At 47.5% G+C, this 27,820-nt stretch overlaps 1 protein-coding gene across 1 annotated transcript in view; it reads right to left on the bottom strand.

Annotated features, from left to right (window-relative positions):
* SAMHD1 (SAM and HD domain containing deoxynucleoside triphosphate triphosphohydrolase 1) overlaps positions 1 to 27,820 on the bottom strand; it is a 1,157,401-nt gene that overhangs the window by 810,989 nt on the left and 318,592 nt on the right. Inside the window, exon 8 of the mRNA XM_069243902.1 lies at positions 15,461 to 15,474. Within this exon, the coding sequence (XP_069100003.1) occupies positions 15,461 to 15,474 (14 nt within the window). The remainder of the gene's footprint in view (positions 1 to 15,460; positions 15,475 to 27,820) is intronic.

The following is a 27,820-nucleotide window of genomic DNA, read 5'->3' as shown; positions in this document are numbered from 1 at the left end:
GGAGAGAGGGGTCCCTCTCCTCTGGCCAACTTTGGCCTCAGGGACCCAATCCCACAGGGCCCAGCTAATTGTAAAAATGGGGCTTGTGCCCCCCTGCCCTGAGTCGATTTTCGCCCTGGGTGTAGGAGGCTGGCCTGGCTTATAGTGGGTACCTGATGGTACTTACACCTTGTGCCAGGTCCAGTTATCCCTTATTAGTAGATTAGTAGTGTTCTAGCAGCTTAGGCTGATAGAAGGTAGCTATGGCAAAGCAGCTTAGGCTGAACTAGGAGACATGTAAAGCTCCTACTATACCACTTATATCATATAGCACTATATCACAAGAAACACAATACTCAAAGTTACTAAAAATAAAGGTACTTTATTTTAGTGACAATGTGTCAGAAATATCTCAGAGGATATACTCCCTTAGGAGTTAAGTAAAATACACAAAATATACACACAAACCAAAATCAGGTAAGTAAACAGTTAGAAAAGTAGTGCAAACATTGTAGAATTCAATAGGATGCAATAGGCCAAGGGGCACAACAAACCATATACTCAAAAAGTGGAATGAGAACCACAAATGGACCCCAGGCCTAGTGTAGTGTGTAGAGGGTCGCTAGGAGTGTAAGAAAACACTAAGAGTGTCCAAGATACTCCACCCCAAGACCCTGAAAAGTAGTAATGAAGTCACCCTACTTCCTCCAGAAACACACTAAAGTCGTAATACGAGATTCTGCAAAGACAACAAGACAAAAGTCACTCAAGTGTCCGGGGGGGCAGGAGCCCACTAAACCCCGAATGAAGGTGCAAAATGGCTGCCTCCGGGTGGAAGAAGCTGAAGATTATGCAACAACGGAAGATGCCAGGAACTTCTCCTTTGCACAGAAGGTGTCCCACGGCATGCTGGAGGATGCAGAGTTGTTTCCACGCAGAAAGACCGCAAACAACCCTTGCTAGCTGCAAGAGTCGCTGTTGAAGAAAATGGGTGCTGCCCTGGCCCAGGAAGGACCAGGAGGTTGCCCCTTGGAGGAGGAGACAGAGGCTCAGCAATACAGAGAGCCCACGCAGAAGAAGGCAGCACCCGCAAAAGCACAGGCGTTTAAGAAATCTGAGCTCAGCTGTCGTCTCAACACTACAAAGGAGGGTCCCAGTAAGTCGATGGTCAACTCAGCGAGTTGAGCAATGCAGGACGGAGTGCTGGGGACCTGGGTTGTGCTGTGCACAAAGGAATCCTTGCAGAAGTGCACAGAAGCCCTAGCAGCTGCAGTTCACGGAGTACGCAGGATTACTGTCTGCCGAAGGCAGACAGCCCTCAGAGCATGCACCACCATGAAACAGTCGAGAAGGCCGGCAAGATTAGGTGCTACAATGTTGCTGGTAGTGGTCTTGCTACTTTGTTGCGGTTTCGCAGGCGTCCTGGAGCAGTCAGCAGTCGATCCTTGGCAGAAGTTGAAGAGAGAGATGCAGAGGAACTCTGGTGAGCTCTTGCATTCGTTATCTGAAGAGAAACCCACAGGAGAGACCCTAAATAGCCCTCAGGGGAGGATTGGCCACCTAACCAGGTAAGCACCTATCGGGAGGGGTCTCTGACATCACCTGCTGGCACTGGCCACTCAGAGGCCTCCATTGTGCCCTCACTCCCCTGCATTCAAGATGGCAGAGGTCTGGCACACACCGGAGGAGATCTGCGCACCACCCCTGGGGTGGTGATGGACAGGGGAGTGGTCACTCCCCTTTCCTTTGTCCAGTTTCACACCAGAGCAGGGGCTGGGGGATCTCTGAACCGGTGTAGATCGGCTTATGCAAGGAGGGCACCATCTGTGCCCTTCAAAGAATATCCAGAGGCTGGGGGAGGCTACTCCTCCCCAGCCCTTAACACCTAAAAGGGAGAGGGTGTAACACCCTCTCTCAGAGGAAATTCTTTGTTCTGCCTTCCTGGGACTGGGCTGCCCAGACCCCAGGAGGGCAGAAGCCAGTCTGTGGGTTGGCAGCAGAAGTAGCTGCAGTGAAAACCCCAGAGAGCTAGTTTGGCAGTACCCGGGGTCCATGCTGGAGCCCCGGGGATGCATGGGATTGGCACCCCAATACCAGGTTTGGCATGGGGGGACTGTAGGAAAGTACCATCTTGCCTGGCATGTTATCCCCCCTTTTTCACTGTATATATGTTGTTTTAGTTATATGTGTCACTGGGACCCTGTCAGCCAGGGCCCCAGTGCTCATAAGTGTGCCTGAATGTGTTACCTGTGTAGTGACTAACTGTCTCACTGAGGCTCTGCTAATCAGAACCTCAGTGGTTATGCTCTCTCATTTCTTTCAAATTGTCACTAACAGGCTAGTGACCAATTTTACCAATTTACATTGGCTTACTGGAACACCCTTATAATTCCCTAGTATATGGTACTGAGGTACCCAGGGTATTGGGGTTCCAGGAGATCCCTATGGGCTGCAGCATTTCTTTTGCCACCCATAGGGAGCTCTGACAATTCTTACACAGGCCTGCCACTGCAGCCTGAGTGAAATAACGTCCACGTTATTTCACAGCCATTTTACACTGCACTTAAGTAACTTATAAGTCACCTATATGTCTAACCTTTACCTGGTAAAGGTTAGGTGCAAAGTTACTTAGTGTGAGGGCACCCTGGCACTAGCCAAGGTGCCCCCACATTGTTCAGAGCCAATTCACTGAACTTTGTGAGTGCGGGGACACCATTACACGCGTGCACTACATATAGGTCACTATCTATATGTAGCTTCACCATGGTAACTCCGAATATGGCCATGTAACATGTCTATGATCATGGAATTGCCCCCTCTATGCCATCCTGGCATTGTTGGTACAATTCCATGATCCCAGTGGTCTGTAGCACAGACCCTGGTACTGCCAGACTACCCTTCCTGGGGTTTCACTGCTGCTGCTGCTGCCAACCCCTCAGACAGGCAGCTGCCCTCCTGGGGTCCAGCCAGGCCTGGCCCAGGATGGCAGAACAAAGAACTTCCTCTGAGAGAGGGTGTGACACCCTCTCCCTTTGGAAAATGGTGTGAAGGCAGGGGAGGAGTAGCCTCCCCCAGCCTCTGGAAATGCTTTGTTGGGCACAGATGTGCCCAATTCTGCATAAGCCAGTCTACACCGGTTCAGGGACCCCTTAGCCCCTGCTCTGGCGCGAAACTGGACAAAGGAAAGGGGAGTGACCACTCCCCTGACCTGCACCTCCCCTGGGAGGTGTCCAGAGCTCCTCCAGTGTGCTCCAGACCTCTGCCATCTTGGAAACAGAGGTGCTGCTGGCACACTGGACTGCTCTGAGTGGCCAGTGCCACCAGGTGACGTCAGAGACTCCTGCTGATAGGCTCCTTCAGGTGTTGCTAGCCTATCCTCTCTCCTAGGTAGCCAAACCCTCTTTTCTGGCTATTTAGGGTCTCTGTCTCTTGGGATTCCTCAGATAACGAATGCAAGAGCTCATCCGAGTTCCTCTGCATCTCTCTCTTCACCTCCTGCCAAGGAATCGACTGCTGACCGCGCTGGAAGCCTGCAAAACTGCAACATAGTAGCAAAGACGACTACTGCAACTCTAACGCTGATCCAGCCGCCTTCTCGACTGCTTTCCTAGTGGTGCATGCTGTGGGGGTAGTCTGCCTCCTCTCTGCACTAGAAGCTCTGAAGAAATCTCCCGTGGGTCGACGGAATCGTCCCCCTGCAACCGCAGGCACCAAAGAACTGCATCACCGGTCCCCTGGGTCTCCTCTCAGCATGACGAGCGAGGTCCCTTGAATCCAGCAACTCTGTCCAAGTGACTCCCACAGTCCAGTGACTCTTCAGTCCAAGTTTGGTGGAGGTAAGTCCTTGCCTCCCCACGCCAGACTGCATTGCTGGGAACCGCGACTTTTGCAGTTACTCCGCCCTCCGTGCACTTCCGGTGGAAATCCTTTGTGCACAGTCCAGCCTGGGTCCACGGCACTCTAACCTGCATTGCACGACCTCCTAAGTTGTTCTCCGGCGACGTCGGACTCCTTTGTGCGGCTTCGGGTGAGCACCGTTTCACGCATCCTCGTAGTGCCTGTTTCTGGCTTTTCTGCGGGTGCTGCCTGCTGCTGAGAGGGCTCCTTGTCTTGCTCGACGCCCCCTCTGTCCCCTGACGCAATTGGCGACATTCTGGTCCCTCCTGGGCCACAGCAGCATCCAAAAACCCTTACCGCACGATTTGCAGCTAGCAAGGCTTGTTGGCGGTCTTTTGGCGGGAAAACACTTCTGCACGACTCTCCACGGCGTGAGGGATCCGTCCTCCAAAGGGGAAGTCTCTAGCCCTTGTCGTTCCTGCAGAAACCTAAGCTTCTACTGTCCAGTAGCAGCTTCTTTGCACCCACAGCTGGCATTTCCTGGGCATCTGCCCATCTCCGACTTGCTTGTGACTTTTGGACTTGGTCCCCTTGTTCCACAGGTACCCTCGACTGGAAATCCATCGTTGTTGCATTGCTGGTTTGTGTCTTTCCTGCAGAATTCCCCTATCACGACTTCTATGTCCTTTGGGGAACTTTAGTGCAGTTTGCACTCACTTTTCAGGGTCTTGGGGTGGGCTATTTTTCTAACCCTTACTATTTTCTAATAGTCCCAGCGACCCTCTACAAGGTCACATAGGTTTGGGGTCCATTCGTGGTTCGCATTCCACTTTTGGAGTATATGGTTTGTGTTGCCCCTATCCCTATGTGTCCCCATTGCATCCTATTGTAACTATACATTGTTTGCACTGTTTTCTAATACTATTACTGCATATTTTGGTATTGTGTACATATATCTTGTGTATATTTGCTATCCTCATACTGAGGGTACTCACTGAGATACTTTTGGCATATTGTCATAAAAATAAAGTACCTTTATTTTTAGTATATCTGTGTATTGTGTTTTCTTATGATATTGTGCATATGACACTAAGTGGTACTGTAGGAGCTTCACTCGTCTCCTAGTTCAGCCTAAGCTGCTCTGCTAAGCTACCATTATCTATCAGCCTATGCTGCTAGACACCCTATACACTAATAAGGGATAACTGGGCCTGGTGCAAGGTGCAAGCACCCCTTGGTACTCACTACAAGCCAGTCCAGCCTCCTACATTGGTTGTGCAGTGGTGGGATCAGTGCTTTGAGACTACTTACCACTCTTGTCATTGTACTTTTCATAAGAGAAAAATATACAAAACAAGTTCAGTGTATGTACACATAACTAAAAAGTTTTGCATTTCCTCTTTTCACTCTTTTCTAAAATGCTGAAAAGTACTTCTAAACTTTCTAAAAAGTTCTTAAAAGTTTAAAAACTTTTTTTTCTGTCTTTCTAAAAGGTCTAAAAACTTTTTTTTTTTTTTTTCAATTTTTCTGTCACTTAAACTCTTTCTAAAATGTCTGGCACAGGCCAAAATGTTGATCTGTCCAAACTTGCATATGACCACCTTAGCTGGAAAGGAGCAAGGAGTCTCTGTATAGAAAGAGGTTTGAGTGTAGGGAAGAATCCTTCCTTGGAATTATTGCTTAACATGCTTAGAGAACAAGATAAGGCCAGAAGGGCCCCATCTGTTGAAAAAGCAGCTAATGGTTCCCAATCTGATCCAGGGACCCCCCTAGGAAAAGATTCAGGAAAGAAACTTCAGAGCCTGCCCATTACTAGACAGTCTAGCATAGTTGGTACTGATGTAGAGTCACACCATACAGATAGTGTTGTCTCACATCATAGCAAGAGCATTCATTCTCACCACAGTAGAAGAGATGTTTCTGTTAACCAAGCTGTTAGGGTGCCTTCTGTAAGGGACAGGTCTCCTTCTGTCCATTCTCACCATACTTCTGTGTCAAGGCATGTCCCTCCCACCCACCCTGATGACAGATTGTTAGAAAGGGAGCTCAATAGATTGAGAGTGGAACAAACCAGACTGAAGCTCAAAAAGCAACAGCTGGATCTGGATAGACAGATTTAGAAGTAGAGAAGGAGAGACAGAAGTTGGGTTTAGAAACCCATGGTGGCAGCAGCAGTATTCCCCATAGTCATCCTGCAAAAGAGCATGATTCCAGGAATCTGCACAAGATAGTTCCCCCTTATAAGGAGGGGGATGACATTAACAAGTGGTTTGCTGCACTTGAGAGGGCCTGTGCTGTACAGGATGTCCCTCAAAGGCAGTGGGCTGCTATCCTATGGCTATCATTTAGTGGAAAAGGTAGGGATAGGCTCCTTACTGTGAAAGAAAGTGAAGCCAATGATTACAAAGTTCTTAAGAATGCACTCCTGGATGGTTATGGCTTAACCACTGAACAATACAGGATAAAGTTCAGAGAGACCAAAAAGGAGTCTTCACAAGACTGGGTTGATTTCATTGACCATTCAGTGAAGGCCTTGGAGGGGTGGTTACATGGCAGTAAAGTTACTGATTATGACAGCCTGCATAACTTGATCCTGAGAGAGCATATTCTTAATAATTGTGTGTCTGATTTGTTGCACCAGTACTTGGTGGACTCTGATCTGACCTCTCCCCAAGAATTGGGAAAGAAGGCAGACAAATGGGTCAGAACAAGGGTGAACAGAAAAGTTAATACAGGGGGTGACAAAGATGGCAAGAAGAAGGATGGTAAGTCTTCTGACAAGGGTGAGGACAAATCTAAAAATGAGTCTTCATCAGGCCCACAAAAACACTCTGGTGGGCCCAAATCCTCTTCTAATCAAAACAAAGAAAAGAAACCATGGTGCTATTTATGTAAAATAAAAGGCCATTGGACAATAGATCCCAGTTGTCCAAAGAAAAGCACCAAGCCTCCTACCACTACAACCCCTACTGCTACACCTAGTGTCCCTACTAATAGCAGTGGTGGTGGGAGCAAACCTACTAATAGCCAATCCAAGGGAGTAGCTGGGCTCACTTTTGGTAACTTAGTTGGGGTTGGTCTTGTTAGGGAGACCACAGAGGCTGTGTTAGTCTCTGAGGGGGATATTGATTTAGCCACCTTAGTTGCTTGTCCCCTTAATATGGATAAGTACAAGCAGCTACCCCTAATAAATGGTGTTGAGGTTCAGGCCTACAGGGACACTGGTGCCAGTGTGACTATGGTCATAGAGAAACTGGTCCACCCTGAACAACACCTACTTGGTCACCAGTACCAAGTAACCGATGCTCACAACAACACACTTAGCCACCCCATGGCTGTTGTAAATCTCAACTGGGGGGGGGGGGTTACTGGTCCAAAGAAAGTTGTGGTAGCCACAGATTTACCTGTAGACTGTCTACTAGGAAATGATTTGGAGACATCAGCTTGGTCAGATGTGGAGTTGGAGGCCCATGCAGCAATGCTGGGCATCCCAGGGCATATTTTTGCTTTACCCAGGGCTCAGGCCAAAAAGCAAAAAGGACAGGGAAACTTGGATCCTGGAACAATGGACCAAGTGCTCCCTAAAGCTAGGGCTAGTAGAAGTAAAGCACTTCCTACTATCCCTCCCTCTACAGTAGATTCTACTTCTGAGGAAGAAGAATTTCCACCCTGTGCAGAACCTACACCAGAGGAGCTAGAAGCAGACACTGTTGAGCTTTTGGGTGAAGGGGGGCCTGCTAGGGAGGAGCTGAGTGTGGCACAGCAAACCTGTCCCACACTAGAGGGTCTAAGACAGCAAGCTGTCAAACAAGCTAATGGGGATGTCAGTGTGAGAAAGTAGCCTCTTTCTAGCCTTGTTACCCCCACTTTTGGCCTGTTTGTGAGTGTATGTCAGGATGTTTGTCACTGTTTTCACTGGGATCCTGATGGCTGGGCCCCAGTGCTCATAGTGAAAACACTATGTTTTCAGTATGGTTGTTATGTGTCACTGGGACCCTGCTAGTCAGGACCCCAGTGCTCATAAGGTTGTGGCCTATATGTATGTGTCACTGGGACCCTGTCACACAGGGCCCCAGTGCTCATAGGTGAGCATGTATGTGTTCCCTGTGTGGTGCCTAACTGTCTCACTGAGGCTCTGCTAACCAGAACCTCAGTGGTTATGCTCTCTCATTACTTGTAAATTGTCACTAACAGGCTAGTGACCAATTTTACCAATTCACATTGGCTTACTGGAACACCCTTATAATTCCCTAGTATATGGTACTAAGGTACCCAGGGTATTGGGGTTCCAGGAGATCCCTATGGGCTGCAGCATTTCTTTTGCCACCCATGGGGAGCTCTGACAATTCTTACACAGGCCTGCCACTGCAGCCTGAGTGAAATAACCTCCACGTTATTTCACAGCCATTTTACACTGCACTTAAGTAACTTATAAGTCACCTATATGTCTAACCTTTACCTGGTAAAGGTTGGGTGCAAAGTTACTTAATGTGAGGGCACCCTGGCACTAGCCAAGGTGCCCCCACATTGTTCAGAGCCAATTCCCTGAACTTTGTGAGTGCGGGGACACCATTACACGCGTGCACTACATATAGGTCACTACCTATATGTAGCTTCACAATGGTAACTCCGAATATGGCCATGTAACATGTCTATGATCATGGAATTGCCCCCTCTATGCCATCCTGGCATTGTTGGTACAATTCCATGATCCCAGTGGTCTGTAGCACAGACCCTGGTACTGCCAAACTGCCCTTCCTGGGGTTTCACTGCAGCTGCTGCTGCCAACCCCTCAGACAGGCATCTGCCCTCCTGGGGTCCAGCCAGGCCTGGCCCAGGATGGCAGAACAAAGGACTTCCTCTGAGAGAGGGTGTGACACCCTCTCCCTTTGGAAAATGGTGTGAAGGCAGGGGAGGAGTAGCCTCCCCCAGCCTCTGGAAATGCTTTCTTGGGCACAGATGTGCCCAATTCTGCATAAGCCAGTCTACACCGGTTCAGGGACCCCTTAGCCCCTGCTCTGGCGCGAAACTGGACAAAGGAAAGGGGAGTGACCACTCCCCTGCACCTCCCTTGGGAGGTGTCCAGAGCTCCTCCAGTGTGCTCCAGACCTCTGCCATCTTGGAAACAGAGGTGCTGCTGGCACACTGGACTGCTCTGAGTGGCCAGTGCCACCAGGTGACGTCAGAGACTCCTGCTGATAGGCTCCTTCAGGTGTTAGTAGCCTTTCCTCTCTCCTAGGTAGCCAAACCCTCTTTTCTGGCTATTTAGGGTCTCTGTCTCTGGGGAAACTTTAGATAACGAATGCAAGAGCTCATCCGAGTTCCTCTGCATCTCCCTCTTCACCTTCTGATAAGGAATCGACCGCTGACCGCGCTGGAAGCCTGCAAACCTGCAACATAGTAGCAAAGACGACTACTGCAACTCTGTAACGCTGATCCTGCCGCCTTCTCGACTGTTTTCCTGCTTGTGCATGCTGTGGGGGTAGTCTGCCTCCTCTCTGCACCAGAAGCTCCGAAGAAATCTCCCGTGGGTCGACGGAATCTTCCCCCTGCAACCACAGGCACCAAAAAGCTGCATTACCGGTCCCTTGGGTCTCCTCTCAGCACGACGAGCGAGGTCCCTCGAATCCAGCGACGCTGTCCAAGTGACCCCCACAGTCCAGTGACTCTTCAGCCCAAGTTTGGTGGAGGTAAGTCCTTGCCTCACCTCGCTGGGCTGCATTGCTGGGAACCGCGACTTTGCAGCTACTCCGGCCCCTGTGCACTTCCGGCGGAAATCCTTCGTGCACAGCCAAGCCTGGGTCCACGGCACTCTAACCTGCATTGCACGACTTTCTAAGTTGGTCTCCGGCGACGTGGGAATCCTTTGTGCAACTTCAGCGAGCACCGTTTCACGCATCCTCGTAGTGCCTGTTTCTGGCACTTCTCCGGGTGCTACCTGCTTCAGTGAGGGCTCCTTGTCTTGCTCGATGTCCCCTCTCTCTGCAGGTCCAATTTGCGACCTCCTGGGCCCCAGCAGCGTCCAAAAACGCCAAACACACGATTTGCGTGTAGCAAGGCTTGTTGGCGTCCTTCCGGCGGGAAAACACTTCTGCACGACTCTCCAAGGCGAGAGGGATCCGTCCACCAAAGGGGAAGTCTCTAGCCCTTTTCGTTCCTGCAGAAACCTCAGCTTCTTCTGTCCAGTCGAAGCTTCTTTGCACCCGCAGCTGGCATTTCCTGGGCATCTGCCCATCTCCGACTTGCTTGTGACTTTTGGACTTGGTCCCCTTGTTCCACAGGTACCCTAGATTGGAAATCCACAGTGGTTGCATTGCTGGTTTGTGTCTTTCCTGCATTATTCCTCTAACACGACTCTTTTGTCCTTAGGGGAACTTTAGTGCACTTTGCACTCACTTTTCAGGGTCTTGGGGAGGGTTATTTTGCTAACTCTCACTATTGTCTAATAGTCCCAGCGACCCTCTACAAGGTCACATAGGTTTGGGGTCCATTCGTGGTTCGCATTCCACTTCTGGAGTATATGGTTTGTGTTGCCCCTATCCCTATGTTTCCCCATTGCATCCTATTGTAACTATACATTGTTTGCACTGTTTTCTAAGACTATACTGCATATTTTTGCTATTGTGTATATATATCTTGTGTATATTTCCTATCCTCTCACTGAGGGTACACTCTAAGATACTTTGGCATATTGTCATAAAAATAAAGTACCTTTATTTTTAGTATAACTGTGTATTGTGTTTTCTTATGATATTGTGCATATGACACTAAGTGGTACTGTAGTAGCTTCACACGTCTCCTAGTTCAGCCTAAGCTGCTCTGCTAAGCTACCATTATCTATCAGCCTAAGCTGCTAGACACCCTATACACTAATAAGGGATAACTGGGCCTGGTGCAAGGTGCAAGTACCCCTTGGTACTCACTACAAGCCAGTCCAGCCTCCTACAGTCAGTGACTCTCACAGAGTTTACTGGGAGGACAACCTCTTGTACACTGAAGCAAGGGATCCTAAACCTGGAACTGCCAGGAGGTTAGTGATTCCTCAGGAGTACAGAAAGTTCCTCCTAACTCTAGCCCACGACATTCCCCTAGCTGGACATCTGGGACAAATGAAAACTTGGGACAGACTTGTTCCCTTGTTTCATTGGCCTAGAATGTCAGAGGACACAAAGGAATTTTTTAAGTCCTGTGAAACCTGTCAAGCCAGTGGCAAGACAGGTGGCACCCCAAAGGCACCCCTTATTCCACTGCCTGTGGTTGGGGTTCCCTTTGAAAGGGTAGGGGTTGACATAGTTGGCCCCCTTGACCCTCCTACTGCTTCAGGCAATAGGTTTATCTTAGTGGTAGTGGACCATGCCACAAGATATCCTGAAGCAATTCCTTTAAGGACCACTACAGCACCTGCAGTGGCAAAGGCCCTCCTGGGAATATTTTCTAGGGTGGGCTTCCCAAAGGAAGTAGTATCAGACAGAGGAAGCAATTTCATGTCTGCTTACTTAAAGGCCATGTGGAAGGAGTGTGGTGTGACTTACAAGTTCACTACACCCTATCATCCACAAACAAATGGACTGGTGGAGAGATTTAACAAAACTCTCAAAGGCATGATTATGGGTCTCCCTGAAAAACTCCGCAGGAGATGGGATATCCTGTTACCATGCCTCCTTTTTGCCTACAGGGAGGTACCCCAGAAAGGAGTGGGCTTCAGCCCCTTTGAACTCCTCTTTGGACACCCTGTTAGGGGTCCACTAACACTTGTCAAGGAGGGTTGGGAACAACCTTTAAAAGCTCCAAAGCAAGATATTGTGGATTATGTACTTGGCCTCAGATCAAGGATGGCTGAGTATATGAAAAAGGCCAGTAAAAACCGTCAGGCCAGCCAAGAGCTCCAGAAGCAATGGCATGACCAGAAGGCTGTTTTGGTTCAGTACCAACCAGGGCAGAAATTGTGGGTCTTGGAGCCTGTGGCCCCAAGAGCACTCCAAGATAAATGGAGTGGACCCCACACAATTGTTGAGAAAAAGGGTGAAGTCACCTACTTAGTTGACTTAGGCACTGCCAGGTGGTTGGGTTGAAGATGGATTTAAATTTGTAAACAGATGTTTCAACACCTTTTAGTCCCACCTGAGCTTCCTTGTTCATTTGAATGTCAACACAGCAATGTGTAACGTATGTAAAGATCATGTTGTTGCCATAAAAATACCTTGTAGGCGTCTTTGCTAAAAAGGCAAAGATTGCTCCTTTTTACCTTGTTGAGTGTGTGTTCGGGGTTGAATTTAGTTTCACACAGCCCCTATGTGGCATAGTTGAATGGTTTGTGTGATCCATCTGGGTATTGTCTCTTGTCACAGCATTCCCCATATTATGGTTTACAAAGGACACAAGTTGTTGATTTGTCTTCCTGCTTGTCTTTGTCTTTTCAATGTAGTACATCGTAGCTCATCTTGTATCCATTGTATGTTGCACTCTCTCTGCTAGATTCTTCAGGTGTTGGAAGAAACTTGGTATTTGTATAGTTTGATTTACGTGGAACCGAGACACTGTTTTGAGTAAAAACTGTGGATCTGTCTTCATGACAATTCTATTTTTAAGAATTAGTAAGGATGCTTCTTGAATTGTGAGTGTTTGTATTTCACTCACTTTCCGAAGGAATGTTATGGCCACCAGAAAAGCAGTCTTTAGAATGAGCGTCTTTAGTGTGGCTTTATGAAGAGGTTCAAAGGGTGTTTTCGTCAACCAAGTTAGTACCACATTCAGGTTCCATGTGGGTGTGGGTATTTTCCTTGGTGGTGCTATTCTTTTAGCCTCTTCTAAACATCTTTTAACTATTGGAGCTGTAAAGAAGCTTCTTTCTGTGTGACCTCTTGTGTATGCCACTATCACCGCTAAGTGTACTTTCACAGATGCCTAGGTTAACTTGCAGTCTAGTAGGTATGTTAGATATTTTAACACTGTTGTTTCCATTGTGTTTTTCTTTAACAAGCCACTTTTGAGACACCATAGGGAGTATTATTTCCATTTTGCGAAGGACCAACATTGTGTTCTCTGGTAGTTTTAGATGACTGACCTCTAAGTCTTCAGGAGCCAGCCTTCAGGCTTCAAGACTCTGGTTCTGGGTATCATTCCTCTTCTATTGACGTCAGGCTGTGTTGGTATTTTAGAATATTCCCCTGTGCCATTTCTATCAGTTCTGAAAACCATGCCTCTCTTGCACTATGTCGGGAAATTAGTATTAGCGTCATCTTGCTTCTCCTTCATTTGTTGATCACTTTGTGTAACAGTGGTATCGGGTGAAAAGCGTACGCACATTTTCCCGACTAGTCTATCGACATGGCATATCCTAATGAGTAATTAAATGGTGGTCTGGATGCACATGTTTGGCATTTTGAGTTCTCTGGCGTTGCAAATAGGTCTATTTTTGGTGTTCCCCAAATTCTGAAGACGCTTTTGAGCATTTTGATTTCTCTCCCATTGGTGAGAATATGCTGCTTGTCTACTCAAGCTGCCAACTTATATATTGTCTTTACCTGGTAGATGAACTGCTGTTATCCCTATTGTCCTCTGAATTGTCCACTTCCAGATTTCTTGAGCTATCTTCGATAAATCAAAAGATTGAGTCCCCCTTGTTTGCTGATATAAACCATTGCACCTATATAGTCTGTTTTAATCAATACTGTTATTTCCAAATAGCTCTTTCTGAAATGCTTTTAAGGCTAGGAACACTGTCTTTAGTTCCAGGATATTGATGTGCTTTACAGCATCCTTTTCCTTCCAGACTTCTCATACTTTGAGCATGTTCATGTGCACCTCCCATCTCATATGGGAGGCATCTGTTGAAATGGTTACTGTTGGAGTTAGTTGTATAAATGTTCTTCCTTGTGTTATGTGAGATTTGTTCCACCGTGCCATTTCCTGTTGTAGATTCTGCATAACAACCACTGGATCCTCACAACCCCCTGTGGCTTGAGACCATTACTCTGTAGCCATTACTGAACTGGTCTCGTGTAGTCTTGCATATGGAATCAAGGGTATGCATGATGCCATCTTCCCTAACAACTTCCCCACAGTCCTCACTGTTGGATCTTTCCCCTTCTGGTAAAGGTGAGTTTTTATAACGGCGACTGAATTCGCTAACTGGTTTTGGATCCCTGGGATGTATTGTCCTATTAGGCGAATGTGATTGTGAATTGCCCAATGCCAAATTTTTTGTTCTAAGAGACACAGTTGTGACGAGTGTGTCCCTCCTTGCTTGTTGAGGTAATACATTGTCGTCATGTTGTCTGTTTTGACAAGAATGTGTTTGTGCGCTATCAGTGGTTGAAATAGTTTCAATGCTAGAAACACTGCCAACAGTTCTAAGTGATTTATGTGCAGTTGTTTTTGCTGAATGTCCCATTGTCCCTGTATACTGTGCTGGTTGAAGTGTGCTCCCCACCCCATCATGGAAGCATCTGTTGTGATCACGTATTGGGGCACTGGGTCTTGGAATGGCTGCCCTTGGTATAAATTTATAGGGTTCCACCACTGAAGCGAGAAGTGTGTCTGGCGGTCTATCAACACTAGATCTTGGAGTTGACCCTGTGCTTGTGTCCATTGTCTTGCTAGGCACTGTTGTAAGGGCTGCATGTGTAGTCTTGCATTTGGGACAATGGCTATGCATGAAGACATCATGCCTAGAAGTTTCATTACAAACTTCACCTGGTAGTGTTGGTTTGGCTGTATGTTTAATACTATATTCTGGAATGCTTGTACCCTTTGCGGACTTGGAGTGGCAATCGCCTTTTGTGTGTTGAGTGTTGCTCCCAAGTATTGTTGTATCTGCGATGGTTGTAGATGTGATTTTTGGTAATTTATCGAAAACCCTAGTTTGTGTAGAGTTTCTATAACGTATTGCGTATGAAGAAGACACTGTTGCTGAGTGCTGGTTTTTATTAACCAATCGTCTAAGTATGGGAATACGTGCATGTGCTATCTCCTTATATGAGCGGCTACTACTGCAAGGCACTTTGTGAATACCCTTGGGGCTGTTGTTATCCCGAATGGTAACACCTTGAATTGGTAATGCACGCCCTGGATTACAAACCTTAAGTATTTCCTGTGAGAAGGATGTATGGGTATGTGGAAATATACATCCTTGAGATCTAACGTTGACATGTAGTCTTGTTTTTTGAGTAAGGGAATCACGTCTTGAAGTGTTACCATGTGGAAGTGATCTGATTTGATGTAGAGATTCAGCGTTCTGAGGTCTAATATGGGCCTCAACGTTTTGTCTTTCTTTGGAATTAGGAAATATAGGGAGTAGACAGCTGTTCCTGTTTGGTGGTTGGGTACTAGTTCTATTGATTGTTTTTGTAACAATGCTTAGACCTCTAGCTGTAACAGGTCTAAGTGTTGTTTGGACATATTGTGTGCTCTTGGGGGCACATCTGGTGGGAAATTGATGAATTCTATGCAGTAACCATGTTGGATAATGGCTAGGACCCATGCGTCCGTAGTTATGTTTGTCCAGTTTTTGTAGTATGCAGTAAGTCTTCCCCCCCCCTGGTGTTAAGCGGTTTGAAGTCACTGTTTGGTTGGAGTTGTTTTAGGGCTTTGGAATTTCCCCCTTGCTCTTGGGAATTGACCACCCCTGTATGAGCCTTGAAACCCTTCTCTTTGGTACTGCCCCTGATAGGTGGGTCTGGCTTGTGATGTGGAGGGATCTGGGGTTTGGGTACCAAACCCCCCTCTAAACTGTGGCCTTCTAAAAGTGCCTCTGCTTTGTGGGGAGTAGAGCGTGCCCATGGCTTTGGCCGTGTCTGTGTCCTTTTTTAGTTTTTCAATTGCCGTGTCCACCTCTGGCCCAAACAATTGTTCCTGGTTAAACGGCATATTTAACACAGCTTGCTGGATTTCCGGTTTAAAACCTGAGCTCCGTAACCATGCATGCCTGCGAATGGTTACCGCAGTGTTCACTGTCCGTGCTGCTGTGTCTGCAGAGTCCAGTGCCGACCTTATCTGGTTGTTGGAAATTGCGTGTCCTTCCTCAACAACCTGTTGGGCACGTTTCTGGTGTTCCTTGGGCAAGTGCTGTATTATATGTTGCATCTCATCCCAGTGTGCCCTGTCGTAGCGAGCCAGTAGAGCCTGTGAATTGGCAATCCGCCATTGGTTGGCTGCCTGCGCTGCCACCCGTTTGCCCGCAGCATCGAAATTCCGACTTTCCTTGTCGGGCGGTGGTGCATCCCTTGATGATTGGGAGTTTGCCCTCTTTCTGGCCGCTCCCACGACTACCGAATCTGGTGTCAGTTGCTGTGTTATAAACACAGGGTCCATTGGGGGAGGTTTATATTTCTTCTCCACTCTAGGCGTGATAGCTCCGCCTTTCACTGGGTCCCGGAACACCTGTTTTGCGTGCTTGAGGATGCCTGGGAGCATTGGCAAACTTTGATTAGAGCTGTGGGTGGATGCCAAGGTGTTAAGTAAGAAGTCATCTTCTATTGGCTCCGCATGCATTGCTACATTGTGAAAAGTAGCTGCCCTTGATAACACCTGTATATATGGAGTGCTGTCCTCTGGAGGTGATAGCCTTGCCGAGTAACAATCGGGACTATTGTCGGAGACTGGTACATCATATAAGTCCCATGCATCCGGGTCATCCTGTGTCATCCCCGTGTGTGTTGGTGACTGCATTGGGGGTGTTGTTACCGGGGGACAGCTGTGGGGAATGCAGTGGAGAAGGTTGTGGCGAAAACCTTGGTGGTGGTGTTTTGTCTCTTGCCACCTTTGCCTTTGGCTGCATTTCTGACCCTTGAAATGCCAGCTTTCTTTTAATTGGAGGAAGAGTTTGAATTTTCCCAGTCTCTTTCTGGATGTGAAGCCTTTTTTGAGTATGGTCTGGTTCCCCCATACTTATTTCCTGCTCAAAGCGATGTTGTATTTGGCTGGAAAGTCCGTGCTCTTCCGTGTAAGAGCTTACTTTCGGCTCTGAGGCTGCCTTTTTCGGTACCGAAGGTTTGGAGACAGTCTTTTTCGGTTCCGAAACAACTTTCTTTACTTTGGGTGTTTCTAACTCTCGGTGCCGAGATGGTTCGGAGCCGGTATCTCGACCGGAGTCGGATGTCTTCGGCTGTTGTGTGGCCTTTTTCGATGACGATGTTTGGTCGCTGTGTTTTCGGGTTAAGCCATGGCCTGTTGGCGGTGGCATCCCCTTGGCCTTTATGATTTTGGAGTGAGTCTTGGACGGGGCTGTTTTACTCACTGTTTTCTGTGGCATTGTTGGTAGCTCACTTTCGGAGTCGTCCAAGTCCGATTCTTGTACGGAGATTCTTTCCTCCTCCTCAACATCGATTGTTCTGTCGGTGTCTACGCCATCTGTAGTCTTCTAGCTCTTCGATCGCGTTGGGTCTTTTTCGATCAAAATGCCCAGCAGGCCTAGCAGGTATCCTCCCTGTGTTCCAGTGATAGACACAGGTTACAGACCAAGTGTTGGTCCGTATAAGGATACTTGGCGTGGCAATTCGGGCAGAAGCGGAAGGGGGTCCGGTCCATGAGTTTCGACGATGGACGCAGTCGGGCCGACCAGGCCCCGCTGAAGACTGGGAGCCCTGAAGGGCCGCCGGAGCGCTTCTTCTATCGGTGTCGATGTCCTACCACTAAACCAGTACCGAGCGCGAACAATACTGTTGATTTTCCGATGATTAGCTAACTTTCCCGATTCGAAATACGGAGCGAAGAGGAACACGTCCCAACCCGATGGCGGAAAGAAAACAATCTAAGATGGAGTCGACGCCCATGCGCAATGGAGCCGAAAGGGAGGAGTCCCTCGGTCTAGTGACTCGAAAAGACTTCTTCGAAGAAAAACAACTTGTAACACTCCGAGCCCAACACTAGATGGCAGGATAATGCACAGCATGTGTATCTGCAGCTACACATGCCATCAAACATTTATTTATATATATATATATAAATATATATATATACACACACACACACACATATATATATAAAAATATATATATATATATATATATATATATATATATATATATATATATATATATATATGGAAAATGTCACTTACCCAGTGTACATCTGTTCGTGGCATGAGTCGCTGCAGATTCACATGCTGTGCACAGTCCGCCGTCTGGTGTTGGGCTTGGAGTGTTACAAGTTGTTTTTCTTCGAAGAAGTGTTTTCGAGTCACGAGACCGAGGGACTCCTCCTACTTCGGTTCCATTGCGCATGGGCGTCGACTCCATCTTAGATTGTTTTCCCCGCAGAGGGTGAGGTAGGAGTTGTGTATATTAGTAATAGTGCGCCCATGCAATGGAATGAATACGTATGTACATAATAAAGGTTAAAGTAATATATTTACAAATGTACAAATGTTCAAGATCTACTTCTAAACGGCTACAGGCTCCCGGGGAGGCGGGTGGGCGCATGTGAATCTGCAGCGACTCATGCCACGAACAGATGTACACTGGGTAAGTGACATTTTCCGTTCGATGGCATGTGTAGCTGCAGATACACATGCTGTGCACTGACTAGTAAGCAGTTATCTCCCCAAAAGCGGTGGTTCAGCCTGTAGGAGTTGAAGTAGTTTGAAATAATGTTCTTAATACAGCTTGACCTACTGTGGCTTGTTGTGCAGTTAACACATCTACACAGTAGTGCTTGGTAAATGTATGAGGCGTAGACCAGGTTGCTGCCTTACATATTTCGTTCATTGGAATATTCCCTAGAAAGGCCATGGTAGCTCCTTTCTTTCTGGTTGAGTGTGCCTTTGGTGTAATAGGCAGCTCTCTTTTTGCTTTAAGATAGCAGGTTTGAATACACTTAATTATCCACCTAGCAATGCCTTGTTTTGAAATTGGATTTCCTGTATGAGGTTTTTGAAAGGCAATAAATAGTTGTTTTGTTTTTCTAATTAGTTTCGTTCTGTCAATGTAGTACATTAGTGCTCTTTTGATGTCTAATGTATGTAGTGCTCTTTCAGCTACAGAATCTGGTTGTGGGAAGAACACTGGTAATTCTACTGTTTGATTTAAGTGGAACGGTGAGATAACCTTTGGTAAAAATTATGGATTTGTTCTTAGAACTACTTTATTTTTATGTATCTGAATAAATGGTTCTTGTATGGTAAATGCTTGAATCTCGCTCACTCTTCTTAGAGATGTGATGGCAATCAAAAATGCAACTTTCCACGTTAAGTATTGCATTTCACAAGAATGCATGGGCTCGAAAGGTGGACCCATGAGTCTTGTTAAGACAATGTTGAGGTTCCATGAAGGAACAGGTGGTGTCCTTGGTGGTATGATTCTTTTTAAGCCTTCCATAAACGCTTTAATGACTGGTATTCGAAATAGTGAAGTTGAATGAGTAATTTGTAGGTAAGCTGATATTGCGGTGAGATGTATTTTTATAGAAGAGAAAGCTAGATTTGATTTTTGCAAATGTAGTAAATATCCAACTATATATTTTGGAGATGCGGTTAATGGCTGAATTTGATTATTGTGGCAGTAATACACGAATCTTTTCCACTTGTTTGCGTAGCAGTGTCTAGTGGTAGGTTTTCTAGCTTGTTTTATCACCTCCATACATTCTTGTGTGAGGTGCAAGTGTCCGAATTCTAGGATTTCAGGAGCCAAATTGCTAGATTCAAAGATGCTGGATTTGGATGTCTGATCTGTTGTTTGTGTTGTGTTAACAGATCTGGTTTGTTGGGTAGTTTGACATGAGGTACTACTGACAGGTCTAGTAGTGTCGTGTACCAAGGTTGTCTTGACCATGTTGGTGCTATTAGTATGAGTTTGAGTTTGTTTTGACTCAACCTGTTTACTACATATGGAAGGAGAGGGAGAGGGGGAAAAGCGTATGCAAAGATCCCTGACCAGTTCATCCATAGAGCATTGCCTTGGGATTGCTCTTGTGGGTATCTGGATGCGAAGTTTTGGCATTTTGAGTTTTCCTTTGTTGCAAATAGATCTATTTGAGGTGTTCCCCAAATTTTAAAGTAATTGTTTAGTATTTGGGGGTGAATTTCCCATTCGTGGGTTTGTTGGTGATCTCGAGAGAGATTGTCTGCCAACTGGTTCTGAATCCCTGGAATAAATTGTGCTATTAGGCGAATGTGGTTGTGAATAGCCCAATGCCATATTTTCTGTGTTAGGAGGCACAACTGTGTCAAGTGTGTCCCTCCTTGTTTGTTTAGATAATACATTGTTGTCATGTTGTCTGTTTTGACAAGAATGTATTTTTGGGATATTATGGGTTGAAATGCTTTCAGCGCTAGAAATACTGCTAACATTTCCAAGTGATTTATGTGAAACTGTCACTGATGTATGTCCCATTGTCCTTGGATGCTGTGTTGATTGAGGTGTGCTCCCCACCCTGTCATGGAAGCATCTGTTGTTATGACGTATTGTGGCACTGGGTCTTGGAAAGGCCGCCCTCGGTTTAAATTTGTACTGTTCCACCATAGAAGCGAGAGGTATGTTTGGCGGTCTATCAACACCAGATCCAGAAGTTGACCCTGTGCTTGTGACCATTGTGATGCTAGGCACTGTTGTAAGGGCCGCATGTGCAATCTTGCGTTTGGGACAATGGCTATGCATGAAGACATCATGCCTAGTAGTTTCATTACCATTCTGACTTGTATCTTTTGTGTTGGATACATGGCCTGTATTACTTTGTGAAATGTTTGAACCCGTTGTGGACTTGGAGTGGCAATCCCTTTTGCTGTGTTGATTGTCGCTCCTAAGTATTGCTGCGTTTGACACGGCAGAAGGTGTGACTTTGCGTAGTTGATGGAGAAACCTAGCTTGTGAAGGGTTTGTATGACATATTTTGTGTGCTGTGAACACTGTTCCAGCGTATTGGTTTTGATTAGCCAGTCGTCTAAGTACGGGAACACATGTATTTGCTGCCTTCTGATATGTGCAGCTACTACGGCCAGGCATTTTGTAAAGACTCTTGGCGCAGTTGTTATGCCGAACGGCAACACTTTGAACTGGTAATGTATTCCTTGGAATACGAACCTTAGGTATTTCCTGTGTGAAGGATGTATTGGTATATGGAAATACGCATCTTTTAGATCTAAAGTTGTCATGTAGTCTTGCTGTTTGAGCAGTGGTATTACGTCTTGTAACGTGACCATGTGAAAGTGGTCTGATTTTATGTAGGTATTTAGTGTTCTGAGATCTAGTATTGGTCTCAGAGTTTTGTCCTTTTTGGGTATTAGAAAGTAAAGTGAGTAAACTCCTGTGTTTTCCTGTTGAATTGGTACTAATTCTATTGCGTCCTTTTGTAGCAACGCTTGAATTTCTAGTCCTAGAAGATCTATATGTTGTTTTGACATCTTGTGTGTTTTCGGTGGGACGTTTGGAGGGAATTGGCGAAATTCTATTCAATAACCATGCTGGATAATTGCTAAGACCCAAGTGTCTGTTGTTATTTCCTCCCAAAGTTTGTAAAATTGGCTTAGTCTTCCCCCCACAGGTGTTATGTGATGGGGGTGTGTGACTTGTGAGTCACTGCTTATTTTGAGGGGTTTTGGGGCCTTGGAATTTTCCTCGATTTTTTGGGAATTGGCCCCCTCTAAATTGTCCCCGAAAACCTCCCCTCTGATATTGGCCCTGGTAGGTAGGTCTTGTTTGTGAGGTTGTGGTTTCTGTGGGTTGACCTCGAAACCCTCCCCTAAAAGGTGTTTTCCGAAATGTGCCTCTGCTCTGCGGGGAGTAGAGTGCGCCCATGGCTTTGGCTGTATCGGTGTCCTTCTTGAGTTTTTCGATGGCAGTGTCTACCTCCGGCCCAAACAATTGCTGTTCATTAAACGGCATATTGAGCACAGCCTGCTGGATCTCCGGTTTGAACCCAGAAGTGCGCAGCCATGCGTGCCTCCGTATTGTGACTGCAGTGTTTATTGTTCTTGCGGCTGTATCTGATGCATCCATGGAAGACCGTATCTGATTATTTGAGATACCTTGTCCCTCTTCCACCACCTGTTGCGCTCTTTTTTGGAACTCTTTGGGTAAGTGTTCGATGAAATGTTGCATTTCATCCCAATGAGCCCTGTCGTATCTTGCCAAAAGTGCTTGTGAATTGGCGATACGCCACTGATTTGCTGCTTGTGCTGCAACCCTTTTTCCCGCCGCATCAAATTTGCGGCTCTCCTTGTCTGGAGGTGGTGCGTCGCCTGAGGTATGAGAGTTGGCTCTCTTACGAGCTGCCCCCACAACTACTGAGTCTGGCGTTAGTTGTGTTGTAATATATATTGGATCAGTGGGTGGTGGCTTATATTTTTTCTCCACCCTTGGAGTTACGGCTCTGCCTTTAACTGGATCCTGAAATATTTGTTTTGAATGTCTTAGCATTCCTGGGAGCATGGGAAGGCTTTGATAATGGCTATGGGTGGAGGATAGGGTGTTAAAGAGAAAGTCATCCTCAATTGGTTCTGAATGTAAGGACACATTGTGGAACTCGGCTGCCCTTGCGACCACCTGTGTATAGGATGTACTGTCCTCAGGTGGTGACGGTTTTGTAGGATAAGAGTCTGGGCTACTGTCAGACACTGGAGCATCGTAGAGGTCCCATGCATCGGGATCATCCTGACTCATCGTGGTATGAGCTGGTGAGTGCATCAGTGGTGGAGTTGTTGCCGGTGATGCATGTATTGATGGTGGTGGAGACGGTGGTGGGGTTGTTTTCTTTGCCACCTTTGCCTGTGGTTGCTTGTCCTTTTGTTGAAAGGCAAGTTTCCTTTTTATTTTGATTGGGGGAAGAGTAGTTATCTTCCCTGTGTCCTCATGAATATGAAGCCTTCTTTGTGTGTAGTCAGGCTCTGCAGATTGAAGCTCCACTCCAAATCGATGTAATTGGGAGGTTAATCCTTGTTCCTCTGTATAGGAACTAGTTTGCGGCTCCGAGGCTTGCTGTTTCGGAACCGAAACCTTTTCGGAAGTCTTTTTAGGCTCCGAAGAAACCTTCTTTGTTCTCGGCGTGTCTCGGTGCCAAAATTCTTCGGTGCCGCTGTCTCTGTGCCGAATTTTCTCGGAGCCGCCGTCTCGGCTCCGAGGTTGCTGTGTGGCGGTATCTCGACCGGAGTCGGATGACTTCGACACCAGCATGCCCTTTTTCGGTGCCTTGGATGGGTCACCTATTTTTCGGGTTAAGCCATGGCCTGTTGGCGGTGGCGTCCCCTGGGCTTTTGTAGACTTCTCGTGAGTCTTTATTTTCGACGTCTTACTCACGGTTTTGGTTGTTTCTTCGGCGTCGAGTTCTTCCGAATCCGACTCGCGGACGGAGAAAGCTTCTTCTTCCTCCTCGAAACGATCTTGACCTGTCGGCGTGGACGCCATTTGTAGTCTCCTGGCTCTTCGGTCTCTCAGTGTCTTCCTCGACTGAAACGCTCGACAGGCTTCACAAGTATCCTCCTTGTGGTCGGGGGACAAGCACAAGTTTCAGACCAGATGGTGATCCGTATACGGATACTTGTGATGGCATTTTGGGCAGAAACGGAATGGGGTCCGTTCCATGAGCCTTGAAGTCGCACGTGGCCGGGCCGACCAGGCCCCGACGGGGGATCGAAAAAACCCCGAAGGGCCACCGGAGCTCTTCAAAATTCAGTGTCGATTTGTTCTAACTAACCTGATACCGAACGCAAACAATACCGACGTTTTTTTCCGAGATTCGAACTAACTTTCCGACCCGAAACACGGAGCGAAAAGGAACACGTCCGAACCCGATGGCGGAAAAAAAAACAATCTAAGATGGAGTCGACGCCCATGCGCAATGGAACCGAAGTAGGAGGAGTCCCTCGGTCTCGTGACTCGAAAACACTTCTTCGAAGAAAAACAACTTGTAACACTCCGAGCCCAACACCAGACGGCGGACTGTGCACAGCATGTGTATCTGCAGCTACACATGCCATCGAACATATATATATATATACACATACATACATACATACATATACATACACACGCACCTCGTAAACCACAGGTTACAGGAAAATTATAGTTAGGTTCACATTTTCTATGTTTATTGTTTTAATTCTATTTCCTAACTATAATGTCCCTGTGACCTTTGTTTTTTTCAGTGAATTTCTATGGTCCTTCTTAACATTAAGTACTTTACATTAACCTAATCACCGCTGCACATGGCCTTCGGCCTGCAGCCAACCCCCTCTAATCACCAACGCCACGCCACACACAGCCTTGGGTTGTGTGTGGCAGGGTTTAGCCGCAGAGGCTGGCCTGCCACCAACCCCCTATAAGCACCTATCTCTGCACCTTGCATAGCGGTCAGCTGTGCGCAATGGGGGTTGGCCGCACCGCGTGGCCTACCCTTCCAAGGGCACCCCTGCCTGATTTGGACCCCAGGACCCTTCCTCTCAATGCCCTGCCAATTACTGAAAGAGGTAGTGAGGGCTGGGTGCCCCCCTCCCTGGGCGCATTTGGTACCCATGCACCCCATCCCCCTGGGCCTGCCAATATATTTTAAAGGAGAGAGGGGTCCCTCTCCTCTGGCCAACTTTGGCCTCAGGGACCCAATCCCACAGGGCCCAGCTAATTGTAAAAATGGGGCTTGTGCCCCCCTGCCCTGAGTCGATTTTCGCCCTGGGTGTAGGAGGCTGGCCTGGCTTATAGTGGGTACCTGATGGTACTTACACCTTGTGCCAGGTCCAGTTATCCCTTATTAGTAGATTAGTAGTGTTCTAGCAGCTTAGGCTGATAGAAGGTAGCTATGGCAAAGCAGCTTAGGCTGAACTAGGAGACATGTAAAGCTCCTACTATACCACTTATATCATATAGCACTATATCACAAGAAACACAATACTCAAAGTTACTAAAAATAAAGGTACTTTATTTTAGTGACAATGTGTCAGAAATATCTCAGAGGATATACTCCCTTAGGAGTTAAGTAAAATACACAAAATATACACACAAACCAAAATCAGGTAAGTAAACAGTTAGAAAAGTAGTGCAAACATTGTAGAATTCAATAGGATGCAATAGGCCAAGGGGCACAACAAACCATATACTCAAAAAGTGGAATGAGAACCACAAATGGACCCCAGGCCTAGTGTAGTGTGTAGAGGGTCGCTAGGAGTGTAAGAAAACACTAAGGGTGTCCAAGATACTCCACCCCAAGACCCTGAAAAGTAGGAATGAAGTCACCCTACTTCCTCCAGAAACACACTAAAGTCGTAATACGAGATTCTGCAAAGACAACAAGACAAAAGTCACTTAAGTGTCCGGGGGGGCAGGAGCCCACTAAACCCCGAATGAAGGTGCGAAATGGCTGCCTCCGGGTGGAAGAAGCTGAAGATTATGCAACAACGGAAGATGCCAGGAACTTCTCCTTTGCACAGAAGGTGTCCCACGGCATGCTGGAGGATGCAGAGCTGTTTCCACGCAGAAAGACCGCAAACAACCCTTGCTAGCTGCAAGAGTCGCTGTTGAAGAAAATGGGTGCTGCCCGGGCCCAGGAAGGACCAGGAGGTTGCCCCTTGGAGGAGGAGACAGAGGCTCAGCAATACAGAGAGCCCACGCAGAAGAAGGCAGCACCCGCAAAAGCACAGGCGTTTAAGAAATCTGAGCTCAGCTGTCGTCTCAACACTACAAAGGAGGGTCCCAGTAAGTCGATGGTCAACTCAGCGAGTTGAGCAATGCAGGACGGAGTGCTGGGGACCTGGGTTGTGCTGTGCACAAAGGAATCCTTGCAGAAGTGCACAGAAGCCCTAGCAGCTGCAGTTCACGGAGTACGCAGGATTACTGTCTGCCGAAGGCAGACAGCCCTCAGAGCATGCACCACCATGAAACAGTCGAGAAGGCCGGCAAGATTAGGTGCTACAATGTTGCTGGTAGTGGTCTTGCTACTTTGTTGCGGTTTCGCCGGCATCCTGGAGCAGTCAGCAGTCGATCCTTGGCAGAAGTTGAAGAGAGAGATGCAGAGGAACTCTGGTGAGCTCTTGCATTCGTTATCTGAAGAGAAACCCACAGGAGAGACCCTAAATAGCCCTCAGGGGAGGATTGGCCACCTAACCAGGTAAGCACCTATCGGGAGGGGTCTCTGACATCACCTGCTGGCACTGGCCACTCAGAGGCCTCCATTGTGCCCTCACTCCCCTGCATTCAAGATGGCAGAGGTCTGGCACACACCGGAGGAGATCTGCGCACCACCCCTGGGGTGGTGATGGACAGGGGAGTGGTCACTCCCCTTTCCTTTGTCCAGTTTCACGCCAGAGCAGGGGCTGGGGGATCTCTGAACCGGTGTAGATCGGCTTATGCAAGGAGGGCACCATCTGTGCCCTTCAAAGAATATCCAGAGGCTGGGGGAGGCTACTCCTCCCCAGCCCTTAACACCTAAAAGGGAGAGGGTGTAACACCCTCTCTCAGAGGAAATTCTTTGTTCTGCCTTCCTGGGACTGGGCTGCCCAGACCCCAGGAGGGCAGAAGCCAGTCTGTGGGTTGGCAGCAGAAGTAGCTGCAGTGAAAACCCCAGAGAGCTAGTTTGGCAGTACCCGGGGTCCATGCTGGAGCCCCGGGGATGCATGGGATTGGCACCCCAATACCAGGTTTGGCATGGGGGGTCTGTAGGAAAGTACCATCTTGCCTGGCATGTTACCCCCCCTTTTTCACTGTATATATGTTGTTTTAGTTATATGTGTCACTGGGACCCTGTCAGCCAGGGCCCCAGTGCTCATAAGTGTGCCTGAATGTGTTACCTGTGTAGTGACTAACTGTCTCACTGAGGCTCTGCTAATCAGAACCTCAGTGGTTATGCTCTCTCATTTCTTTCAAATTGTCACTAACAGGCTAGTGACCAATTTTACCAATTTACATTGGCTTACTGGAACACCCTTATAATTCCCTAGTATATGGTACTGAGGTACCCAGGGTATTGGGGTTCCAGGAGATCCCTATGGGCTGCAGCATTTCTTTTGCCACCCATAGGGAGCTCTGACAATTCTTACACAGGCCTGCCGTTGCAGCCTGAGTGAAATAACGTCCACGTTATTTCACAGCCATTTTACACTGCACTTAAGTAACTTATAAGTCACCTATATGTCTAACCTTTACCTGGTAAAGGTTAGGTGCAAAGTTACTTAGTGTGAGGGCACCCTGGCACTAGCCAAGGTGCCCCCACATTGTTCAGGGCCAATTCCCCGGACTTTGTGAGTGCGGGGACACCATTACACGCGTGCACTACATATAGGTCACTACCTATATGTAGCTTCACAATGGTAACTCCGAATATTGCCATGTAACATGTCTATGATCATGGAATTGCCCCCTCTATGCCATCCTGGCATAGTTGGCACAATCCCATGATCCCAGGGGTCTGTAGCACAGACCCTGTTACTGCCAAACTGCCTTTCCCGGGGTTTCACTGCAGCTGCTGCTGCTGCCAACCCCTCAGACAGGCTTCTGCCCTCCTGGGGTCCAGCCAGGCCTGGCCCAGGATGGCAGAACAAAGGACTTCCTCTGAGAGAGGGTGTTACACCCTCTCCCTTTGGAAAATGGTGTGAAGGCAGGGGAGGAGTAGCCTCCCCAGCCTCTGGAAATGCTTTCATGGGCACATTTGGTGCCCATTTCTGCATAAGCCAGTCTACACCGGCTCAGGGACCCCTTAGCCCTGCTCTGGCGCGAAACTGGACAAAGGAAAGGGGAGTGACCACTCCCCTGACCTGTACCTCCCCTGGGAGGTGCCCAGAGCTCCTCCAGTGTGCTCCAGACCTCTGCCATCTTGGAAACAGAGGTGCTGCTGGCACACTGGACTGCTCTGAGTGGCCTGTGCCATCAGGTGACGTCAGAGACTCCTTCCGATAGGCTCCTTCAGGTGTTGCTAGCCTATCCTCTCTCCTAGGTAGCCAAACCCTCTTTTCTGGCTATTTAGGGTCTCTGTCTCTTGGGATTCCTCAGATAACGAATGCAAGAGCTCATCCGAGTTTCTCTGCATCTCTCTCTTCACCTTCTGCCAAGGAATCGACTGCTGACCACGCTGGAAGCCTGCAAAACTGCAA

This window comes from Pleurodeles waltl, chromosome 7, assembly GCF_031143425.1.
Source record: "Pleurodeles waltl isolate 20211129_DDA chromosome 7, aPleWal1.hap1.20221129, whole genome shotgun sequence".
In the NCBI taxonomy this organism is placed as follows: domain Eukaryota; kingdom Metazoa; phylum Chordata; class Amphibia; order Caudata; family Salamandridae; genus Pleurodeles; species Pleurodeles waltl.
Note: the sequence above shows the minus strand (reverse complement) of the source record. Positions and strands in the feature narration are given on the sequence as shown.